This window comes from Benincasa hispida, chromosome 8 (genome assembly GCF_027475165.1).
Source record: "Benincasa hispida cultivar pf3 chromosome 8, pf3_genome.v1.1, whole genome shotgun sequence".
Taxonomy (NCBI): domain Eukaryota; kingdom Viridiplantae; phylum Streptophyta; class Magnoliopsida; order Cucurbitales; family Cucurbitaceae; genus Benincasa; species Benincasa hispida.
The window spans coordinates 48,162,455-48,184,159 of record NC_143485.1 but is presented as its reverse complement, the minus strand read 5'-3'; the positions used below and the strand labels follow the sequence as shown (position 1 = coordinate 48,184,159).

At 34.0% G+C, this 21,705-nt stretch overlaps 2 protein-coding genes across 2 annotated transcripts; both read right to left on the bottom strand.

Annotated features, from left to right (window-relative positions):
- Positions 1-585: 585 nt before the first annotated feature.
- On the bottom strand, positions 586-1,666 carry LOC120083529 (RING-H2 finger protein ATL48-like). The gene is made up of 2 exons (XM_039039315.2): positions 1,432-1,666; positions 586-932 (listed from the first exon to the last, which is right to left on the bottom strand). Exons 1-2 carry the CDS (start codon positions 1,505-1,507, stop codon positions 760-762), a joined length of 249 nt encoding a protein of 82 aa, XP_038895243.1. The 5' UTR covers positions 1,508-1,666; the 3' UTR covers positions 586-759.
- Positions 1,667-4,112: 2,446 nt separating this feature from the next.
- On the bottom strand, positions 4,113-16,261 carry DEG9 (DegP protease 9). The gene is made up of 9 exons (XM_039038450.2): positions 15,468-16,261; positions 14,710-14,909; positions 14,433-14,613; positions 14,110-14,301; positions 13,138-13,370; positions 5,149-5,250; positions 4,802-4,852; positions 4,608-4,712; positions 4,113-4,517 (listed from the first exon to the last, which is right to left on the bottom strand). The coding sequence occupies exons 1-9, from the start codon at positions 16,072-16,074 to the stop codon at positions 4,419-4,421; spliced, it is 1,770 nt and encodes a 589-aa protein (XP_038894378.2). The 5' UTR covers positions 16,075-16,261; the 3' UTR covers positions 4,113-4,418.
- Between the last annotated feature and the right edge of the window lie 5,444 nt (positions 16,262-21,705).

Sequence of the window (21,705 nt, the reverse complement as noted above, 5' to 3'; positions counted from 1 at the left end):
TAAAGTATAACTCGTGATCTAGACATGAAAATGAAATGTAGAAATTGCATATCTAGAGCCACAACTTCAATGCTGCCAAATAGAAACCATGTGGAATCGAAAAGAGCGGAAAGGAAATAGAACATCCACATGTCTAGCTTCTAACTTGTCTCTCCCTTCCACTTTATCTCTATTTAATGCAGAGTACCAAATAACTGTCATATACTCAACATAAAGAAGAGGAGAAGACAATTAGAATAAGTGAGCTCTTCCATCAGATCTCATCCCTTATGTGTAGACAACAGGAGCATATATAAAAAACTTCTTTTGAAGAATGAGCCAAACCGGGTCATTTCTCGAAAGAAGTTTTTATGGGAAGAGCATACAAAAAGATGAAGACATTAGGTATATATATATAATATGATGCTCATCAAAATAAGATGAACATATTGAGAATATGGCCAATGATTCTCACTTATAATATCAATGTTCCATTGTAACACACACATTAAAAGAAAGAAAAAAAAAAGTTCCAACATAACACCAAGATTAATATCTTTGAAGGCAACACAACTGTGCCTAAGAATGAATACATATGACACTTGCTTTCCCTGAAGAATTATTTTGAGTATATATAAATATTGTTACCGAATCACTGAATAACATGTCGTTATACCTAAAGAAAGATAGCAAGATAACAATCTTTCATTGTTTACTGAAATGTCTCATTGTAAAACAAGATGGTGAAAAGAAAATCGTAAAGAGCAGTACATGGACGTTTTAACTCGACCGCCAAGGATTCTCTCCATAGTAGAAAGCTGTGCCAACCATCAGTGCTACTGTAGCACCTTGGACAACCACACGAGCTCTCATTAGCATCTGCCCCAATTGAGAGTTACCTTGTCTAAAGCTTATTAATCCAGCAGTGAGAACCCCAGCAGTGACAAGTGCACCTGAATATTAAATTCTATCAAACAGAGAAACCAGTAGAGGAAAACACAGAGCACCATTACCACACAGAAAAAAGAACACAGCTTTATATCCTAGAACTAACAACCATTGACTCTCATAAGCTAAAATGAAACCTTTTGTGTAGTAGTATTGACAAAGGAAAATCTCCCACTTCCTACAATCTGCTTAAAATCTCCATGCTCGTTAGATCATAATTGGAAAAACAAAAGAACCACTCTAGAATTTGTTTCGTTTAATTGATTTTAACTCAGGTAACAACATAACAGCCTAAAGGGTACACATAGAAACCAATAGATAATCTGATGCCGGACATCTTCGAATAGAGTGGGAGCTCTATAATTGCATAAAGGGGGAAGGAAAAACGATAAAGAAAGTTGGGAAATATCCACACTTCAGCACGTCCAACACAACCCTTCAACAGAATTCAATGAAATTGAATAGTAATAGTAATAGCAAGGAGGAAGAAATTGGGGAAATTACCGACGGGGACGAGAGGGTTCCTAGCACGCTTCTTCTCAACGAAGAACTCGTCCAAATTGGGTTCCTCCGAGCTCATTGTTGGTTGATTGATGAAGGAAGAGATGAATCTAAATCAAAAGAAGAGTAAAACGCAGATGATTAAGCAACCGACAAACAATAAATTGGTTTGGAGGAAGGAGCTTTGCCTTCAAATTCGACTTCCCACCGGGTGTGGATGTAAATGAGGCACGAACCAGCGGGTCGAGGGCCCATACACCAATTTTAATCATGGGAAAATTCAAGGTTAGATTGTCAAAAAAATACACCTAAATTATTGGGTTGATTTCGATTAATTCCCGAACTTTTAATAAGTTTATTTTAATCCTTGGAATTTAAAGTTTTATTGTATTTGTTCATGGGAAGAGATCTAAACACATATACAGAAAACAAAAATAATAAGATATAATGTAATCATGAACTATACATATTGTCTTCCTTCCTTAAGGCCTTCAATTTTTTGGTATTTTGATTTCCATCTTTTCACTAACCTATCAACAAAATTTACTTTTGTGGATATTTTGATATCTCCACTTGAAAAAACATAAATAAATCAATTGGCATATGCGTGTTTTAGTGACTACTATAGACCAAACTTGTCATAATTGAAACCAACCCTAAAATTCAATAATTCTTTTATAAATAATTTAATCAAATTTCAAAGATAAAGATAGCTTAAACAAAATTTAAAATTAATAGTGTGAATTCAACTCAACTATAATTTACATGTATGCTTCGTTTTTTAAGATCAAAAGTTTGATTCTTCATCTTCGCAATAATTATTCTAGAAAATAATTGGATAAAGCATACCGTAAAGAAAAAAGTTCTATGATTATGATTTTTCTAAAAAAAAAAAAAAGAAAAATCAATTAATTAATAAATTGAACAAAACAAAACAAAATCTTGGGTTTGTTGATGAAACCATAACTAATTCTCTTTCTATAATCATGATTTTCCAACCCAAAGGAAAAAGTCATTCCCTTTGACCTTTATAGCCTGTCATCTTATAGTAACAAAGTGTCAATTACAAAAAATGCAAAGTAGTACAAAACTCTCGATCATATGTTAGATGTTACTAATCTCTCCTAAATATTTCTGTGTATTATCACATTTGTAACTTTATACCTTTAGAAAAAATGATTTTTTTTAAGACTAATGTTTTTTATGGTTGATGTTAAAAATATATATAACAATTTTTTATTTCTAATTTAGAAACTTATTTAAATTAAATATCGAGGTCAAAAGTTCAATCTCCATTCCACATTTTTTTTAAAAAAAAAGAAAATGTAATATTGGAAGAACCTTTTTAACTCTAAAAAAGATGTTAGAAATATTGTGTTTAGAAAGTTAAAATTGAAATATATTTTGGCATTAAAAGAAAACGGCTTTTATACTCAACTTGGAATGACTTTAGTAATGCTTCAACACACTTAAAAAAGTCATTTTAACCCATTATAAAAAAAAGCATGTTCAAGTTTTCATCATCACCACAAGATTCTAATAATTTTTCTAAATATTTATATAATACACCCAAATTTTATATATTTTTAAATTTTATCCAAATTTGATTATCTTTATTAAATATAAAATTTTTAAATTTTATCCAAATTTGATTATCTTTATTAAATATTATATTCAATTCTACGTAAATTTTAGCCAATTTCTGTTTCCACGGTTACCAAGATTTTTTAATTTTCAAATAGATTTACCAATTAGATTTTTCCAAATTGATGATTTCAATCTTATTTGGGGAAGATTAAAATTTGCCAAAAATATTGGGTAAAATCTGAAAAACATACAAAATCTCGATATTAATCCAACTTTGATTTGAAAATTAGAAATTTGATTAAATATTTAAAAAATTATTTACGATGTTGATATAATATTGGGTAAAATTAACTGAATTTAGAAAATATATATATATATAATTTGGGTATATTATATAATATTAAGAAAAATTATTAAAATCTCAATCTCTAATCTACCGAGATGTACCAAGAAAAGTCCAAAAGGACCAAAACAATCGATAAGTTAGAAAAAATTATTTTTTTAACTCAATCTCGATGGTCTATTTCGATCTATAGATAGACCGAGAAAAACTATTTGAACAAGTTTTCAAAAATGGTATTAATTTTATAAGATGAAAAGTTAAAAGATGTTATTCCTTAGTATTGTTTTTAAATATAGAAAAATAAACTAAAATATTTACAGAATATAGCAAAATTTTAGAACTATAAATGATAGATATAAACACTGATTGGTTGCAAAATTTTAGAACTATTAATAATAGATGTTGATAAACTTATCATTAATAATTCTAAAATTTTGCTATATTCTATAAATATTTTCAAACAGTTTTACCATTTGAAATAATTTCCCCTATTTCTTAACATAGCATTCGTATGCAGTCCCAGCAGAGGTGGAAAAACCAAATGTAATCGAACTGCCTGAACCTGGTTCTAGTTCCCATAACCATAAATCTCCAGCTTTACATTCTATAGCTTCATTATGCAAGCACAACCACATAAGGGCTTCGATCCCAACCCGAAATGGTTGACAGTTACTCGAGAAACCACACCATAACTTGGCTAGTTATCATCGCATTATCAGTGGCAAAAAGTGTCAATAAGTAGAGTGCAATCGGATTGAGAAAGCCATCAAATCCACCTAACCAACTACTAATGTCATTTAATCAAAACTTCCAAGAGCAGAGAAGTCGATACAATGCAGTCTTAACTCTTGATTCATTCTATCCTTCATTCTATGCCTTTCGAAAATCTACCTCCTATCATTTGTATTAAACCCAACCTCGTGAAGAAGGGAAACATACTTCAAATGGAACCCTTCAGAACCTTGACATAATCAGCAGGGTGGAATATGGAATACGATAAACTATCACGGAGTACGAAAAACTATGTAATCAAGTATACCTAAATTTTTTCAATCCGAAGTTAGGCCTTGAGATCGTTAGACATCGCTGAGGGTATGCAGTGTGTGGCCAGAATATCTGAAGTGGCTGCTTTGGCCGTACTTGTACGCAGGACAACTATCTGGAAGATTGCAGCAAACCGAAAATGAGACTCGAGATATCCTTAGAAAAAATGGAGATAATCCTTAAGAAAGAAAGGGAGGGATAGAACCTGTTGATATTCTAAATCAAATTTCAAAAATTCATCGTCACAACTTTCAACCATGTTAGCCAAGCTCTTGAGGTTCTTCACAGGTTTACCATTGAAAGCAAGAACCTATGATGCACAAAGATGATGGAACACAGTTATTAATTGCAGTTCAAATGATGTCCTTCCAGTGGCTGTTACCAAGATATAATCCAAACCTGGGTGTTAACTATGTCTTCATATCCAATGTTGATATCAGCCACGAGTACCTGCAAGAAATTTACAAGATAGAAGAGAAAAGATTGAGGTTATGAATTCGAAAAAGATGCACAACGATATGTATGTCAGGTTTAAAATCTCTCAAGAATATACATTTAATCATTGCAAATCAATTTAATATTTGATTTCACACTTTTAAATTTTGAATAATCAAAAGCACATTTTGGAGGGGATTTGAACAGGACAAAAGCAATTTTAACAATTTCAAAATTCTTCCCAAACATACTAGCAGTCTCCTACAATATATATAGTGCACTGAACTGAAGAGAAGAGAGTAAAAGAGAACCTGAGAAACCACCACTAGCTGCTCATCTGGTGATTGTGGCATTGAATGCAATAGTTTGTCCAAGAGTTTGACTGGAGCTTCATATTCATAATCCTTTCCATACTACAATTCCAAGCATTTTCAGAAAGCTCAGAATCATGATGTATGCAAACTTAACATCAAACAGTAAGAACTTCAAAATTCAAATCACAATCTTTTTTAAGGATAAGAGATACTGAAATATATATACATATTCATAATCCTTTCCATACTACAATTCCAAGCATTTTCAGAAAGCTCAGAATCATGATGTATGCAAACTTAACATCAAACAGAGATAAGTGATGTTAGTCAGAATCATCATATGTCAAATTTGTTCCATCTTTAGAATATGCTGTTCACCATTCAGTATTCACTGATTTAGAATTCTTTTCTTAAGCACTCCGGATGCTTCCATAACTGTGTACCACAATATAACAAAGAAAAAAAAAATTAAATACTATTTTAGCCTTGAACTTTGAATCTTGTTTTATTTTAGTCTTGTTTTATTTTGGTCCCTAAACTTTAAAAAACTTTCATTTTAGTCCCTAAACTTTTAAAAAGTATTTATTTTATTCCCTAATATTGGAAATAAGGGACTTGTTGATTGTTTATAGTTCCAAGGTATTATAATTATTTACTTTACCCTATTTTTCTTTCCTTTTTTATTTAGGCTTGTTGGAGGTATAAATAAGAATCATGTTGTATCTCTCACATTATGTAAAAATTAATAAAATGGAAACTCTCTGTCATGGTTTTTTCTCTATCCTCTTTCTCTATTTTCTCTTTTAACATGGTATTAGAGTGTGGTGACGAAACCCTAGCCGCCATCGAAGGAAACCAACACGTGCAAGATTACCTTGGTGTTGCACCAACACTGCTTCCGTCACAGCTGCTGATGAAGCCTCCGACAGTCGCCGCCATTGTTGTTCATACCATCATTGACCGGTATCTTCGATCGTTGCAAATACATCCTCAACAGCAGTCGATCGGGAACCCTAGCGTCGCCAGCTTTACTCCCAGTGCCGCCGAAATCTGAAGTCGATGCTACTGGATCTTCCACGCATCACCGAGGCAAGTCTATAATCTGGAGTGATGTGCCGCCAGCTGCCTATAACAGCTTGCTGCCGCTTAGGCTCCTCCATCTGCCACCGTCAAGCTATGAACATCACGAGTCCATGGGTCTTTCTCCAACAATGGTTCAACAACAATTAACTGATTTTCTGGCGAGTTTTCAACAACAAATCGCCGTTCTTGGGGCAGCCCTAGGTGCTTCCGCAACCACAAACTTAAATTGAATTCAGACATTCCTTTCGGTTTACCGATGTATCCAGAGAATCCGATAACCTCTTTCCTTGATTTAACTACTGCAAATTATTTGTCTGGTTCTATGGAAAATTCCACAGATTTAATCGCAGGAGATAAGTTAAACGACCAGAATTATTTCTCCTAGTCCTCAGTCTATTAAAGTGGCCCTTGAAAGGCGTCACAAGTTCGGTTATTTGACTGGCGAGATACCCAGACCTAGACCAGGGGATCCTCAAGAACGCATTTGGAAAGGAGAAAGACTCTTTGCTACGATCACTACTGATTAATAATAAGAAGCCTCAGATAAGGAAACCATTATTGTATGTTGCCACCGCCTGAAATATCTGGGATGTTGTTCAGAAATTATATTCAAAAAAGGCAGAATGCATCTCGCCTTTACACTCTACGCAAACAAGTTCACGAGTGCAAACAAGGGACGATGGATGTCACTTCGTACTTTAATAAATTGTCCCTAACCTGGCAGGAGATGGACTTGTGTCGCGAAATATTTGGGATTGTTCGTATGGAGGTGACTAGTATTCCAAAATTGCGATAGTAGATAGGGTATATGATTTCCTAGCTAGTTTGAACTCCAAATTCGATGCAGTGTGAGGCCATATACTAGGATAGAGACCTATACCCTCTCTTATGAAAGTGTGCTATGAGGTTCGCCTTGAGAAAGACAGATCCAGTGCCATGAACATTACTACTGTACCACCTACTGATTCTGTTGCTTTTAGTGCAAAATTATTTGGTAATGATGGTGACAAGCAAAATGGGAAACCGACCCCAGTGTGTGAACATTGCAAAAAACCCTAGCATACAAAGGAACAGTGCTAGAAATTACATGATAGACCACCGAATGGTAGAAGACGCCCTCCGAATGACAAGTCCAATCCCGACTGTTTGTAAGTGAATCTATTAGTGCTTCCAGTCACAACCTCGGGTGAATTGTCAAAGTGACTCTGTTGTCCCTTCTCTTGGGACAATTGCTCAATCAGGTACATCACAACCCTTAAGTCTCCTAAGTATCAATGACAATAAACCATGGATACTTGACTCAAGGGCTACAAATCATTTAACTGGGTCATCTGATAACTTCCTATCGTACCTTCCGTGTGTTGGTAATGAAACGATCAGAATTGCAAATGGGTCTTTTGCTCCTATTGGGAGCAAGGGTCATATTTCTCCCTTCCATGGTTTAACTTTACAGAATGTGTTGCATGTACCTAAAAAATCTTACAATTTGCTATATATTAGTAAGATAACCCGAAATCTAAATTGTCAAGTTGCCTTCTCACCAAATAATGTTTTCTTTCAGGACTTGAGCTCGGGGAAGACGATTAGCATTGCCCGGCACAATAGGGGACTCTACTTCCTTGATGATGATGTTTCTTCTAGGAACAACTATAGGACTAGTTTGTTATCTTCGTATTTTTCAACTTCACAAAAAGATTGTATGTTGTGCCATTTTCCCCTTGGTCATCTAGATTTTCAATATATGAAATTTTTATTTCCTCATTCCATAAAGTTGATGTCTCTTCTCTTTCTTGTGATGTGTGCATTCGTGCAAAACAACATAGAGTCACCTTTCCCTCTCAACCTTACAAACCTCCTCAACCTTTAATCTTCTTCATAGTGATGTTTGGAGTCCCTCTAATGTTACCACCTCTTCAGGAAAACATTGGTTTGTGACATGTATCGATGATCATACCCCTCTTACGTGGGTCTTTCTTCTCACTGAAAAATCAGAGGCTTTGTCAATATTTCAACAATTTTATACCAGTATTGAGACTCGGTTCAATCCTAAAATTGCTATTCTTCAAAGTGATAATGGTCGTGAATTTCTGTCTTCCAAAGGCATTGTTCATCAAAGTTCGTGTGACTATACACCTCACCAGAATGGAGTGGCTGAAAGGAAAAATCGTCACCTCCTCGAGGTTGCTCGGTCTCTCATGCTATCTACCTCTCTTCCATCTTATTTGTGGGGAGATGCAGTTCTTATTGCAGCTCATCTTATTAACCGAATTCCTTTTTGTGTTCTCCAACTCCAAACCCCTCTTGAATGTCTCAAGGAGTCGTATCCGACCACACAACTCATTCCTAATGTTCCTCTCCGGGTTTTTGGGTGTTCTGTCTTTGTTCATAGTCATGTCCTAACCAAACTAAGTTTACTCCTCATGCTCAGAAATGTGTCTTCCTTGGATATCCTCTTCACCAACGAGGTTATAAATGCTTCCATCCTTCTTCCCGAAAATACTTTATCTCCATGAATGTCACATTCCTTGAGGATAAACCCTTCTTCCCTGTTAGTCATCTTCAGGGGGAGAGTACTAGTGGAGAGACTAACTGGTCAACATCCTCAGTCCCTATTGATCTACCTGAGCCCATCTTGAGTTCCCATGACACTGTTCTACTTACTAAACAGGTCTAACATACTACAGAAATAATCTTAGAAAGGAAATTGTGTCCCCTACTGTTTCACCGACTCCAGTCCATGAATCTGAACCGACACAAGCTCAAGGTACTACTAAGTCTGTCCCTGATAATAACGATTTGTGTGTTAAGGATGATATTGTGGATGTAACTGAGAATGACAGGACCGATGTGCTATTTCCAGAATATACCAGGGTGGCATACAGTGATGAGAATGAAATTCTACCTCAACCTGAAACGTGTGATCAAAATCTTACTACAGGTGGGAAAGCAGATGAGAAGTCAGACAAACCTGGGGATTATGATGCTCATCTTGATATGCCAATTGCCTTGACAAAGGGCACCAGGTCTTGCACTAAATATCCCATGTATAGTTTTCTATCTTACAATAATCTGCCTTCTAAGTTCATGGCTTTTGTTATCAGTTTTGACACAGCAACAATACCAAAAAATATACATGTGGCTATGGAGATTCTAGAGTGGAAGACTATCGTTATAGAAGAAATGAAAGCTCTTGAAAAGAATAATATGTGGGACCTTGTTACTCTCCCAAAAGGACATAAAACAGTCGGGCGCAAGTGGGTGTTCACTCTGAAGTATAAATCTGATGGTACTTTAGATAGGTACAAGGTCAAACTTGTAGTGAATGGATTTACTCAAACTTATGGAGTAGACTATTCAGAAACTCTATCTTGTAGCGAAATTAAACACGATTCGGGTTTTTCTCTCTGTTGCAGTAAATAAAGATTGGTCTCTCCACAACTTAATGTGATAAATGCCCTTTTAAATGGTGATTTAGAAGAAGAGGTGTATATGAGCCCTACTCTAGGTTTTGAAGCTCAGTTTGATCATCAGGTGTGTAAATTCAGGAAGTCCTTATATGGTCTGAAACAGTTCCCGAGAGCATGGTTTGAAAGGTATACTACCTTTGTTAAGTCCCAAGGATTCATTCAGGGACACTTTGACCATACATTGCTCACAAAAAGGTCAGTGTCTGAAAAAATTGATGTCCTAATCATGTATGTGGATGATATTTTCTTGATAAAGAAGATGGCATACGAGTTTGAAATCAAAGACCTCGAGAATCTAAAGTATTTCTTTGGAATGGAAGTGACCAGATCAAGGGAAGGAATCTCTATCTCACAATGGAAGTACACTCTTAACTTGGTAAAGGAAACAGGTATGACTGGATGTAGAACTGCTGACACTCCTATAGAATTCAATGCTAAACTGGGAGATTATGTTAACAAAGTTCCTATTCATAAAGAGAGGTATCAACATCTAGTGGGAAAGTTAATTTACTTATCACATATCAGACCAGTCATTTCCTATGTTGTCAGTGTTGTCAATCAGTTTATGCAAGCACCTAAAGAACATATGGAAGTTGTGTATCAAATTCTGAGATATTTGAAAAACACTCCGGGTAAAGGTCTAATGTTCAGAAAAACTGACAGGAAATGCATTGAGGTACCGACTTTGACTGGGCAGGATCAGTGATTGACCGGAAGTCTACCTCAAGGTACTGTACATTTGTGTAGTGTAACCTGGTTAATTGGATAAGTAAGAAGCAAAGTGTAGTTGCTAGAAGTAATGCAGAGGCTAAATACAAAGCTATGAGTTTAGGAATTTGTGAAAAGATCTGGGTGAAGAAAGTACTGTCTAATCTTCATCGAGATGGTGTCTTACCTATGAAACTCTATTGTGATAATCAAGTTGCTATAAGCATCGCCAATAATCCAATACAACATGATCGAACTAAACATGTGGAGATTGACAAGACACTTTATAAAAGAGAAACTGGACAATAGCAGTATATATATTCTGTATATTTCATCAAATCAACAAGTTGCGGATGTTCTCACTAAAGGGCTACTCAGGAAAAATTTTGACTCTTTCTTTAGCAAGTTGGGTCTAATTGATATCTATGCTCCAACTTGAGGGGGAGTGCTGGAAATAAGGGACTTGTTGATTGTTTATAGTCCCGAGGGTATTATAGTTATTTACTTTACACTATTTTCTTTCTTTTTTTGTATTTAGGCTTGTTGAAACCTATAAATAAGAATCCTCTTGTATCCCTCACATTATGTAAAAATTAATAAAACGGAGATTCTCTATCGTTGTTTTTTCTCCCTGTTCTAGGGTTTTCCACGTAAACCATGTGTCTCCTCTTTCTCTATTTTCTCTTTTTAACACCTACTATTAAAATTATGTTAGCTTTTCAACAGAAATGTGAAGGGGCTTGTATTTTTGGATGACTACGCTCTAGATGTATTGAGCAAGATAAAGGCAAAGTAAAATGCCAACACAACCAACACGCTAAAATACTGAACGATCAAAATTGTGAACTAAAAATGTCTTTTAAATTCTCCTGCTTTGCCACCTTCAAAATTGAAACTTTAGATTTTTTAGCTTAGGTAACTTATTTGGTAGCCTAAACATTCAAAAATACAAGTCACCTTGCCGTTTCGTTAACGAGTTGACAAAATCTTAATCTATCAGGGACCAAAATAAGCATTTTTTAAAAAAGTTTAGGGACTAAAACAAACATTTTTAAAAGTTTAAGGACCAAAATAAAACAGTATTCGAAGTTTAGGAACTAAAACAAACATTTTAAAAATCCAGGGACCAAAATAGAACATTATTCAAAGTTCAAGGACCAAAAGAAGATTTAGACTTAAAAAAAAAAAAAAAAAAAAAAGCAAAAGCAAAAGCAAAAACAAAACAGGACAAAAGGTTCATTCTTATACTCGGAACAGGACTTTTCCTTCAACAGAACTCATCACCTTATGCTATAAAGAATGATAATGTCTATTATAAGCCTTTCACGGAGGAGGGCAATATTTCTTTCTCCTATACCTCCAATGCTCAGCCTCCATTTTCCTTCAACATGATGGTAAACCAACTAACTCAATGAAAGCCATGGTTGCTGCTTAACCTCACCCTTGGGGGATATTCCTTCAAGAAGGAAAAGAAGGCTGTGGGAGAATCTTATAATAGCTTTCTTCTGGAATATTAGGCAAGAAATCAATAGGGTATCTTCCAAGATAAGAGTCTCTCCTTTCATAGTTTTTTCAAGGCTATAATTGATCTGGTGGTTAATTGCCGTAAATGTTCCCCTCTTTTCCACCTCTATAGCTACTCCTATTCTCTCCTCTCCAATTGGAGAGGCCTTTTGCAATCTCTCCCCTGGGGAGAAAACTTCTTCCAAAATTCTGCCTACCTCCAAACCCTCCTAACAATTCACCCTACGTATAACATACTAACCAACTCCTGTTGATGACAAATAGGTCCTCGAAATATGCTAATAATGTCTCTAATATTTCCCTATTAATATTCCTAACACAAATAATAAACAGTAGGGAAACTTCCCACCTGAAAGCCTTCCCTACTGCAATGAAAATGAACATTAGTTTAGTTGACAACCAACTTTAGCTAAATTCATGATGCAAGCCACATCAAGGAAATTTCAATCCACCATGTCATACACTTTCTCGAATTCTATTTTGAAAACAAATCTCCTCTTGTTGTTTCTTCTCCATTCTTCTACAGTTTCATTAATAATCAAAATGAGATCTATGATTGCACGACCTTCTTGTAAAAATGATTTCACAACCTTCAACATAAGCTGCTTGAGAAATAGAATGGTACATTCATTCCAAAACTGAATGGAATGAGATCCACAAATGAATGGTACATTCTTTCCATAAATGAAATGTTCTTTGAATCACTGGGGTCTGGGAATGAAGAACCTTCAAAGCCCTTTGTTCAAGATGTTCTATTTCAAGTTTAGGGTTTAGAAGACAAAGCTAATAGGCTTAAAAATCCGACAAATTAAGACAGCTATAGTGTCCTTGAGGATGATGCTGCTACAAGTTTTAATATTCCATTTACAGTGCACTCACAATAGAATAATGAAATAGTACCAAAAGGCAGGTAAAAACTGAGCTAGATACCCAACAGCTATAGCAGTTCCACAGACAATAAGAGAATCATGCCCAACTGAACCATGCTAAAATCACTCAACTTCAAAATTCTAAATTTTGTTCAACAAACTTTTAAACACATCAAAATTGTTTTTCATATCCTTTTAAAATCCATCATTTAAAATATGTGTGTGTGTGTGTGTGTATAAACAAACAAACAAACAAACATAGAAGACAAAATCAGAGTAACTAAAGCTTTTTCATAGAATTTGGGGTGAGGTAAAAACTATTTTGGGTAACAAACCTCAGACCGGAGATAAGGAACGGATACAGTGGAGAAAACAAATCCTGCAACAATGTAATAAGAAGGGGGCTTGCCCTCATTGTGTGCAGGAATGAGCCTTCTGTAAGTAGCAAGCTGGTAGTTAAAACTGAGTGTCTCAGAGTTGCGCAGAACTTTTATTGTTGCACTATTACCAGTATATTTCTGAGAGACAAGGTAACTAAATCCTATACGCTCACCATGCCGGAAAGGAACTGCAAAAAATAGTGACAGAAAGCGCTATCAAATAGAAAAGAAGAGGAATTAACAGAATTCATTTTCCAAAATAAGTTTATAACTTGTATAGACATAGAAGAAACAATCCAAGGATTGGATTCTGCCAAGCACTTGCATTAGAACCACAAACCAGTGTTTTCTGCTAAAGGCACCTAAACATATTGAGGGATCAATAGCCTCTAGATATTAAGTCAACACATGATGCAAGGGGGGAAAACCCAGCTTCAGAGAAGAGGGATGAAAAGAATAGAAAACATGTGAAAATTATTGTATAATAAAGCATGACATGAAGAAAATTAGAAGTGAGATAAGAAATCTCCAAAGAATGGGCATCCAACATTTTTACTTTTTAGTATTTAGACGAAGGAAAGGAGAGGAAAAAAAAAGATGTGGCAGACTTGCTCTTCTACATATTGCTGCAAATAATGGTACTCGGAAATTATGCTTTAACCTCATTCAGCCTTCTATCAAAGGAGAGCTTTTCACTCAAATAATTGGCGGTTTAGGTTAGTCTATCTATCTTTCTTTCTACTTTTGGTAGGTAGTGAACACTATAAATCTTGGTATATTTTGCTAATCTCCGTGTTAATGGAAGTAATCAAAATATCCAATTACTATTAAGTATTATTCAAGAAGAGGCTAAATGAGTCAATAGATGGTTGTCAATCCAAGGATGATGTTTTTACATGATGCAAAAATGATAAAACATATATTTACCCGTTCCATCATTTGCAATATCAACCCCATCAAAGCTGAGAATAATATCTCCTGGCTTCAAAACTTTGGATTCTGGGCCGGTGGGATCAATACGCCTAATACGGACACCCTTCTGATCTTGTTTCATACCCATAGCCTCACGAAGATCAGGATTTTCCATTTTCTGCCACTCGAGACCAAGAATTGGAAAACCTGGCATCCAATAAATGTTATTGCTTTAAGTAAAGAACAAGGTAAATCATAACAACGACCAATGCCAAACAATGACCATAACATAAAAGGACCAAAGTCTGATCTTCATCCCACTCTAAGTGCCCAAATACCTGTATATGCTCCATTCTTCTCGTAATCCCGTATAAAATGCAAGATAACTGGTGTTGGTATGACATAACCTATATTCTCTGCATCTTCATGCTTGAGTGACTGAAATGCAATGCCTACACAGTTGCCTTTATCGTTAAAGGCAGGCCCACCAGAATTACCAGAGTTTATAGCAGCATCTATCTACAGTAGAAAGTAGTTGAAGTAAAGCATCAGCCATTATTCCTATTCCTGAAAAACTAAATATAGCAATGTGGACTAGGCTCAAAAGCTCAAAACCTGTAGACCGAGAAGCTCAGTAGACCCATGCACATAAGAAAGGATTTCTATCCGCGATACAACCCCACTTGTGACAGAAATTGTATCACCTCCAATTGGGTAACCAACAACAGTTACTGCATCTTGCAGCGCAGGTAATTCCCCAAATTCTACAGGTGAAACTCCCACCCAAAACTCATCATCCTCGACCGTAAGCATTGCTGCAACATCATAGATCATAATACTTGATGCTTTGAGTTCACGACAAAATAAATGAATGGAACCATAAATTCATGCAAAATACAAGACAATGAGAAAAATGGTAGGTGAGCCCATAATTACATGGATCGTGATCCATTTCCATCATTCATCTTTAATTATGGAGTGATTTATCAATCCTTGTCTTTCTATTACATATTAAGCTTTCATATTTATCCATTATTAAGTTTCGTAACAGTAACCAAACATAAATGCACAGAGAGAATCGCATCTAAAGTAACCCATTTGCTAATCGACATGCATTACACCATTTCCTTGAGTATAAATAATGAATTTCCGGGCAGTTAAGCCCACAAAGAAACTACTAGTTTTCTCAACTCTAGCAACAATACAATCTTGATCAACCGGAATGCATGATATCGTCCGCACAATTTCAGATTGAGATAAAACATAGAAAATAGGTCGAACATAATCTAGTGTGAAAATTTCTCCTTGAATTAAACTAAAACCCAAAGACAACGAAGAAGAAGACAGAGGTCAAGGGCAATGGATCCCATTACCGATATCGCATTCAGTTCCGATCGCAAGTACGGTTGCCAAGTACTTCGTATCTGAACCACGCTTCTTAAGCTTGACCTGGGTATAATGCTCGACGGAATGAGCATTAGTGAGCACCCTCCTTCCACTAATCACAAACCCACTACTACTTGAACTATATTGCCTCTTTCTCTGCCAAGGAAGTGAAAAATTCGGCTCCGTGTGCACACAAAACACCTTAACCACAGCGTCCATCGCCGGCACGACTCTCGCGATGCCGGGCCATTCCGGCTGCACCCTTTCCGAAACGATAGAAGTCGGTAAGACATCGCCGGAAGCTGTAAAATCGCCATTTTCGACGCCGCGAGGGCCACGTCTAGAGGGAGACAATTGCGGGAACTTGTCGGGATTTTCCACATGCTTCGAAAGCTTCTTGGGTCTCCCACGGCGGTTCTGGTGGTGTTTAGAAGTGGATGCTGGGTCCATAAGCTCGACGTTGCTGACTGAAAAAACGTCATCCATGGCGACGGCAACACTGGTGGCAGTAGCGGTGGTCGGTGGAGGAAAATCTAGGGCCTCCGCCTTGGAATCTTTGGGTTTTCGGCCTCTTTTACGTTTGATTTCTCCCATTTCGGAGAAATTGAGGGTTTATCGAACGGGAGAAATGGGTTTTCAATTTTATCGCCGTGTCCGCTGAACCCTGGAATTGAGAGAACAGGCCTAAAGTGAATCGGAGAGGAGCGCAAATGGAGTTTTTAACTTCTTTTATACCTTCTTTTCCATTTATAAATTCCATATCTGAACTTTCCAACTCTTTTTTTATTGGGAAAAAAAATACTCTTTTATTTCTATTTACAAAACTATATTCTTTTTATTTGATTTTTTTCCCTTGTGAAATCAATTTTAAGTCTCTTTTGAACACTAGAGAAGACTTTTTTTTTAGAAAAAAATAATAATAATAATAATAACTACTTTATGTTTTTTCACTTTGAACTTGTTGTCTGTTGTTTTGAAAATTTCAATTATAAGATTGTCGTTTTACCTCATATTTGTCAAACAACCTTAGAAAATTTGTCTTTTTCCATGTATATACACATGTTATCCCATGTTTAAAACTATATTTTATGCCGTCACAGTAAATGAATAACTCGAGTATTGCTATGATGACAGCTTAAAAAAAAGTGTACTAAATTTATGCTTATTTTTTAAGCGTGTGGATATAGTTTAATAGTAATTGGTATGGTGTTTCATTTGTTGTACCTAAAAATACTTTTAAAAGAAGGTGTATAACAAATTTAGTACTATTTGAATTAAAGTGCTATATTTGAACTTAAAGTAGTATCTTTTCAATTCTTCTATATTTGAATATTATTTTTTTTTAATAGGGATTTGAACCATAGGTCTGGTAGGTAGTAAGACTCTTATATATCAGTTGAACTATGCTCGTTTTTGCTATTTGAATATTTTTTAATATCAATGTGAATGAGAAGTTGGAGTTCAATTAATTATTTTTAAATTGTCCAATATTTCCACATTTTAAAATATTGCACCCCAAATATGATGGGGAGATTCAATAGTATACTATATACCATTTTATTTTAATTTATTTAATACAACAACTACGAGAATGGGGGTAGAACCTTTGACCTCTACGAAGGTTATCTTGTAAAAAAAAACATTATGCCAATAAAGAATTACCAAACTTTATAAATCTTGTTTTTTCTTTGTAGAATACAAGAGAGGGAAAAAAAAAAACTAAGACTTCGTTTGGTAATCATTTCATTTTTTGTCTTTGTTTTTAACAATTGAGTCTATTTTCTTTTCGTTTTTTACAATGATTTGCATATTTTTTAAGTATAATTGTTGAGTTTTTAGCCAAATTTAAAAATAAAAAATGGGTTTTTAAAAACTACTTCTTTTTTAGCAATTTTGACTTTGTTTTTTAAATTATTTATAAAAAGTAAATAACAGATGAATAAATTTGAAAGTGCAAATAGTGTTTTATATGCTTAATTTTCGAAAACAAAAACTCCAAAACTAAGTGGTTATCAAACGAGGTCTAAGAAAAACAACAATCATGGATTAAAACATATTCCACTCATGAGTCGTCCATTTAACCTCGACAATGAATACAGGAAGGATCTTGAATAACTTATCCCACACACGATGAGCTAGACTAATTATCAAATGAACGTACCATTAAAAATTTAAACTTTCTAGTTATAAATTGCTATACAAGCGATCTATTGTTAACATTCTATAACCAACTCAACAAGTCAATCTTATTAAAATACCGTTTAAATCTTATCTTGATCTCTGAACTTTGAATCTTGTTCTATTTTGGTCTCTAAACTTTTAAAAACGTTCATTTAGTCCCTAAACTTTTAAAAAATATTTATCTTAGTATACATAGTTAACTTTTTGTTAAAACTTAAACGATAATGTGAGGCAACGTATCTTTTCGGGCTCTAGATGTGTTGAATAAGATTGATATGAAGTAAAGTGCCAACTACGAATGCACCAAAATAGTGAACGGCCAAAATCTTGAACGAAAAAGACTTTTATTTTACCACCATATATTCAATACAAAATCACTTTACCACCTTATTCAAGATTAAAACCATAGAATTTTTAGTATAGTTAATTTATTTTGTAGTTTAGTCATAAAAAAAATACCAATCACCTGGCCATTTCTTTAAGTTGACAAAGTTTTACTAGCAAAGATCAAAGGAAGCATTTAAAAAAAAAAAGGTTTAGGGACTAAAACAAATATTTTTAAAAGTTTAAAGACCATGATAGAATAATATGCAAAGTTTAGAGACTAAAATATGACTTAAACCTTAAAATAATGATTTTTTAGTTCACAAGAATGGCTAGACTTCAAAAAGAAATTTATTTTTAATTAAAATAATGGACTAAAATATCATTGGTAACTAAAAGAACCCAAGTGAATATAAGATTAAAAAACTAATTAATCTAAATAAAGTATACAACAAATCCGTTTTTAATTAAACAAAGTCAACTTGGTCGGGAAGCATTTGAAATTCATACTTTACTGTTTGTTTAAGGACTAATCGAGTTTTTGACTAATCAATTTATGTTGCTTCCTTTGAGAGTTCACCTTGACTAATCAATTTCTTAATTGTGTTAGTCAATGCTTGATAGTAATTTATATAGTCCTTTGATAATCAGTTTGTTTTTTGAAAATTAAGTCTATTCCTTTCTTATTTTCTTACTATAATATCCATTTTTCTTAACTAAAATGGTTAAATTATAGCCAAATTCAAAAAACAAAATACGAGTTTTTTAAAGTTATTTTTTTTAGTTTTAAAAATTAGGTTGTAAAAAGTAGATAATGAAGGGAAGAAATTTGTCGGTAAAAATAGTATCTATAAACTTAAAAACCAAATATGAAAAACGAAATTATTACCGAACAGGACCACATAATTCATTCATATTTTAAATATTTGGTAAGATTAATGTTGTATGGAAGTCTTCTTTTCCATCCAATAATAAGTAGGAAGATACGAACATTTAATATTTTGGTGGATGAAACACGTCTTAATCATTTTAATTATGCTCTAATTAACATCGATTACTCAATCTTAATTGCACTATAAAAAAAAAAAAAAAAAAAATCCTTGAAAATCACACCACAAACTTTTTAGAGACAGCAAACATGCCTTAGGGTCGACTAAATTTTTTTTAAAAAATGTTGAATTACATTTTTCATTAATTTTAAAATGAATAAATTACATTTTTGAAAATGATTATTTTTAAGTATAGAAAAATAAATCAAAATATTTACAAAAACATAGTAAAATTTTAGAACTATCAATAATAGATACTCACTTTATCAACGTCTATTATTTATAGTTTCAAAATTTTGGCTTTACCATTTGAAATAAATTCTTTTTTAAAAATCTATAATTATAGAGTATTTAAAATGAAATCTAAATCTAAAACAGAATGAAAAATAAATAAAATATTGTAGTCTACACTAATAAAATCAAAACTAAATCACATCACTAACCGAATCAAAACTGAATCACAATCACATAATGATATAAACAATAAAACAATTAATGTCAACGGTATTTTCACAAATAAGGAAATACCAAAAGCTAAAGCCCATATCATATGCACAAATACAAGGTGTATACATCAACCTTATGGCTAAAATAAATCAAGATGAAATCAGAAAAAAAAAAAAAAAAGATTAACTCATCTAAAACCCAAAAAAACAAACAAAAAATTGTGGAAAAAATTTAAAAAAAAAGTCAGAATTTATTATTATTATTATTATTATTTTAAAATATAGAAATACCAATAACTAAACCTCAAACTAAATACAAGAACTCTACGTTGCCCTGTTTGTAATTTAACGTGTAAAACTCAATAAGGAACAAATAAAAAATACAATAATAATCTCACTCTTTAGAAAACAAGCCATACATTAAACTCTATCGCTCTAGGCATTTCTACCCCCTTAATTACACTCTCATCACATACAATAACCCCTAATCCATGAATCAAATCAACATACCAAACCTTTCAAATCAACTAATTGACATAACCATTATATTCTCTCATTCATCTCTCTAAAGAAGAAAATACATAAACCTACATCCCCTACGAATGCACAATATTTGTTATACCTCATAGGTGTGTGATGTTTGATGTTACATGCATAGACAACGTATTTGTAGGTGTAAAATCATTTGAAATAATCGACACAAACAAGAGATTTTGTGAGTTGTCTTCTACCAAGAATCGTCATCACCGCTTAGATCCAATCACTGGTGCGGCTGTCATTTGAGTTCATCCTATTTTGTTGCTGCCTTGTTGAACAACCCACTAACATTTGGATTCACTACCATAATCGTCTAGATGTGAGTTCTTCTGCTCGCTTAAATTCATTGATCGTGGGTTTCTCCATCATTTATCTTTCACTTCTAGTCACAAAAGCTACATAAATTCCAAATACGAAAAGATTTGAAAAGGATTTCGTAGATGTCGAGAAGATAAATATTTAGTTCAAAAATATTTAAAAGATAAATATTGAATTTGTGAGATTTTTTAGGGATACACCTCCATGGAGATTTTTTAGGAAGGACTAAAAGGATGCATTTTCAAAATTAAAAGAAACGGGGGGATAAAAGTGAGAAAACAAAATTACTACACACGTTTCGACATTTTTCATTACAAACTAAAAATAGACATTTTTCAATTACAAACCACCGTTACATATCCTAAAATTTCTAGCCGACCCAAACATCACTCAATTGGACTAGCATGACAACCTTGTAAAATTTGGGCAAATGCAAACAGGCCCAAGAGTAATTACTCTGGGCCCAATCATGTCAACTCCACAGTCCAGAAAAATAGCCCAATAATCAATAATGAGCATTTAGTCAAGCCTGAGGCCCATTCGAGATAAACAAAGATTAATACATAATATTGTACTTAATTCCTATATTTACTTATTTACCATTCTTTTTACCGTTGGTCGAATATATTGGTTCTTAAGCAGTTATTAAATATGCACGGTAAAAATCACACAAGTTTAATATATGTGGGTAAATAATAAATATGAATTTTCTTTTTGTAATTTAAAACCATAAAAAAGCTTAAAAAATAGACAATGATTAGGTGAAGTTTTGGCTATACTATCTCGCCTCTTCATTTATCACATGGTAAGAAAATAACGATTTAACCTTTTTAAAAAAAGTCAAAATTTCTTGGACAATTGGTGGAGTACACAAAGATAGATGTAACTTAACCAACACCCAAATATTGTTCTAAAAACAATAAGGAAAATTTTTTATTGTCACACAGATCTCATCCTTGTCTCCAGATGAAACTCCTCTTGTCCATGAACTTAGTATGAGCTGACGTGTAGGGAACTCACACCTATGTGGTATCGAGTACGCGAAACGTTCAATTTGGCTAAGCACATAAAATATTGTTTATCCCATAAGGTGGTAGAATAGTCTATTTATAAAGCCATATACCGTCTAACTTCCACTTGGAACATGTGTAATATCATGCAGTGGCATCATAGGTGTTGCACCTGAGATTGTATGTTTTGGGTAGTGAGCTTGACTTGGTTACCCAAGACCGTTTTCATGAAATAAAATGAACTCGACTAGGTTAATTCAAGACCCGAGTCTTTGACTTCCTCTTTTGGGACGCACGAACTATCAAGATGTCCTTAGTTTGAGGCTGTTGTGGGATCTGGGTCTTACCTTAAAGAATCCT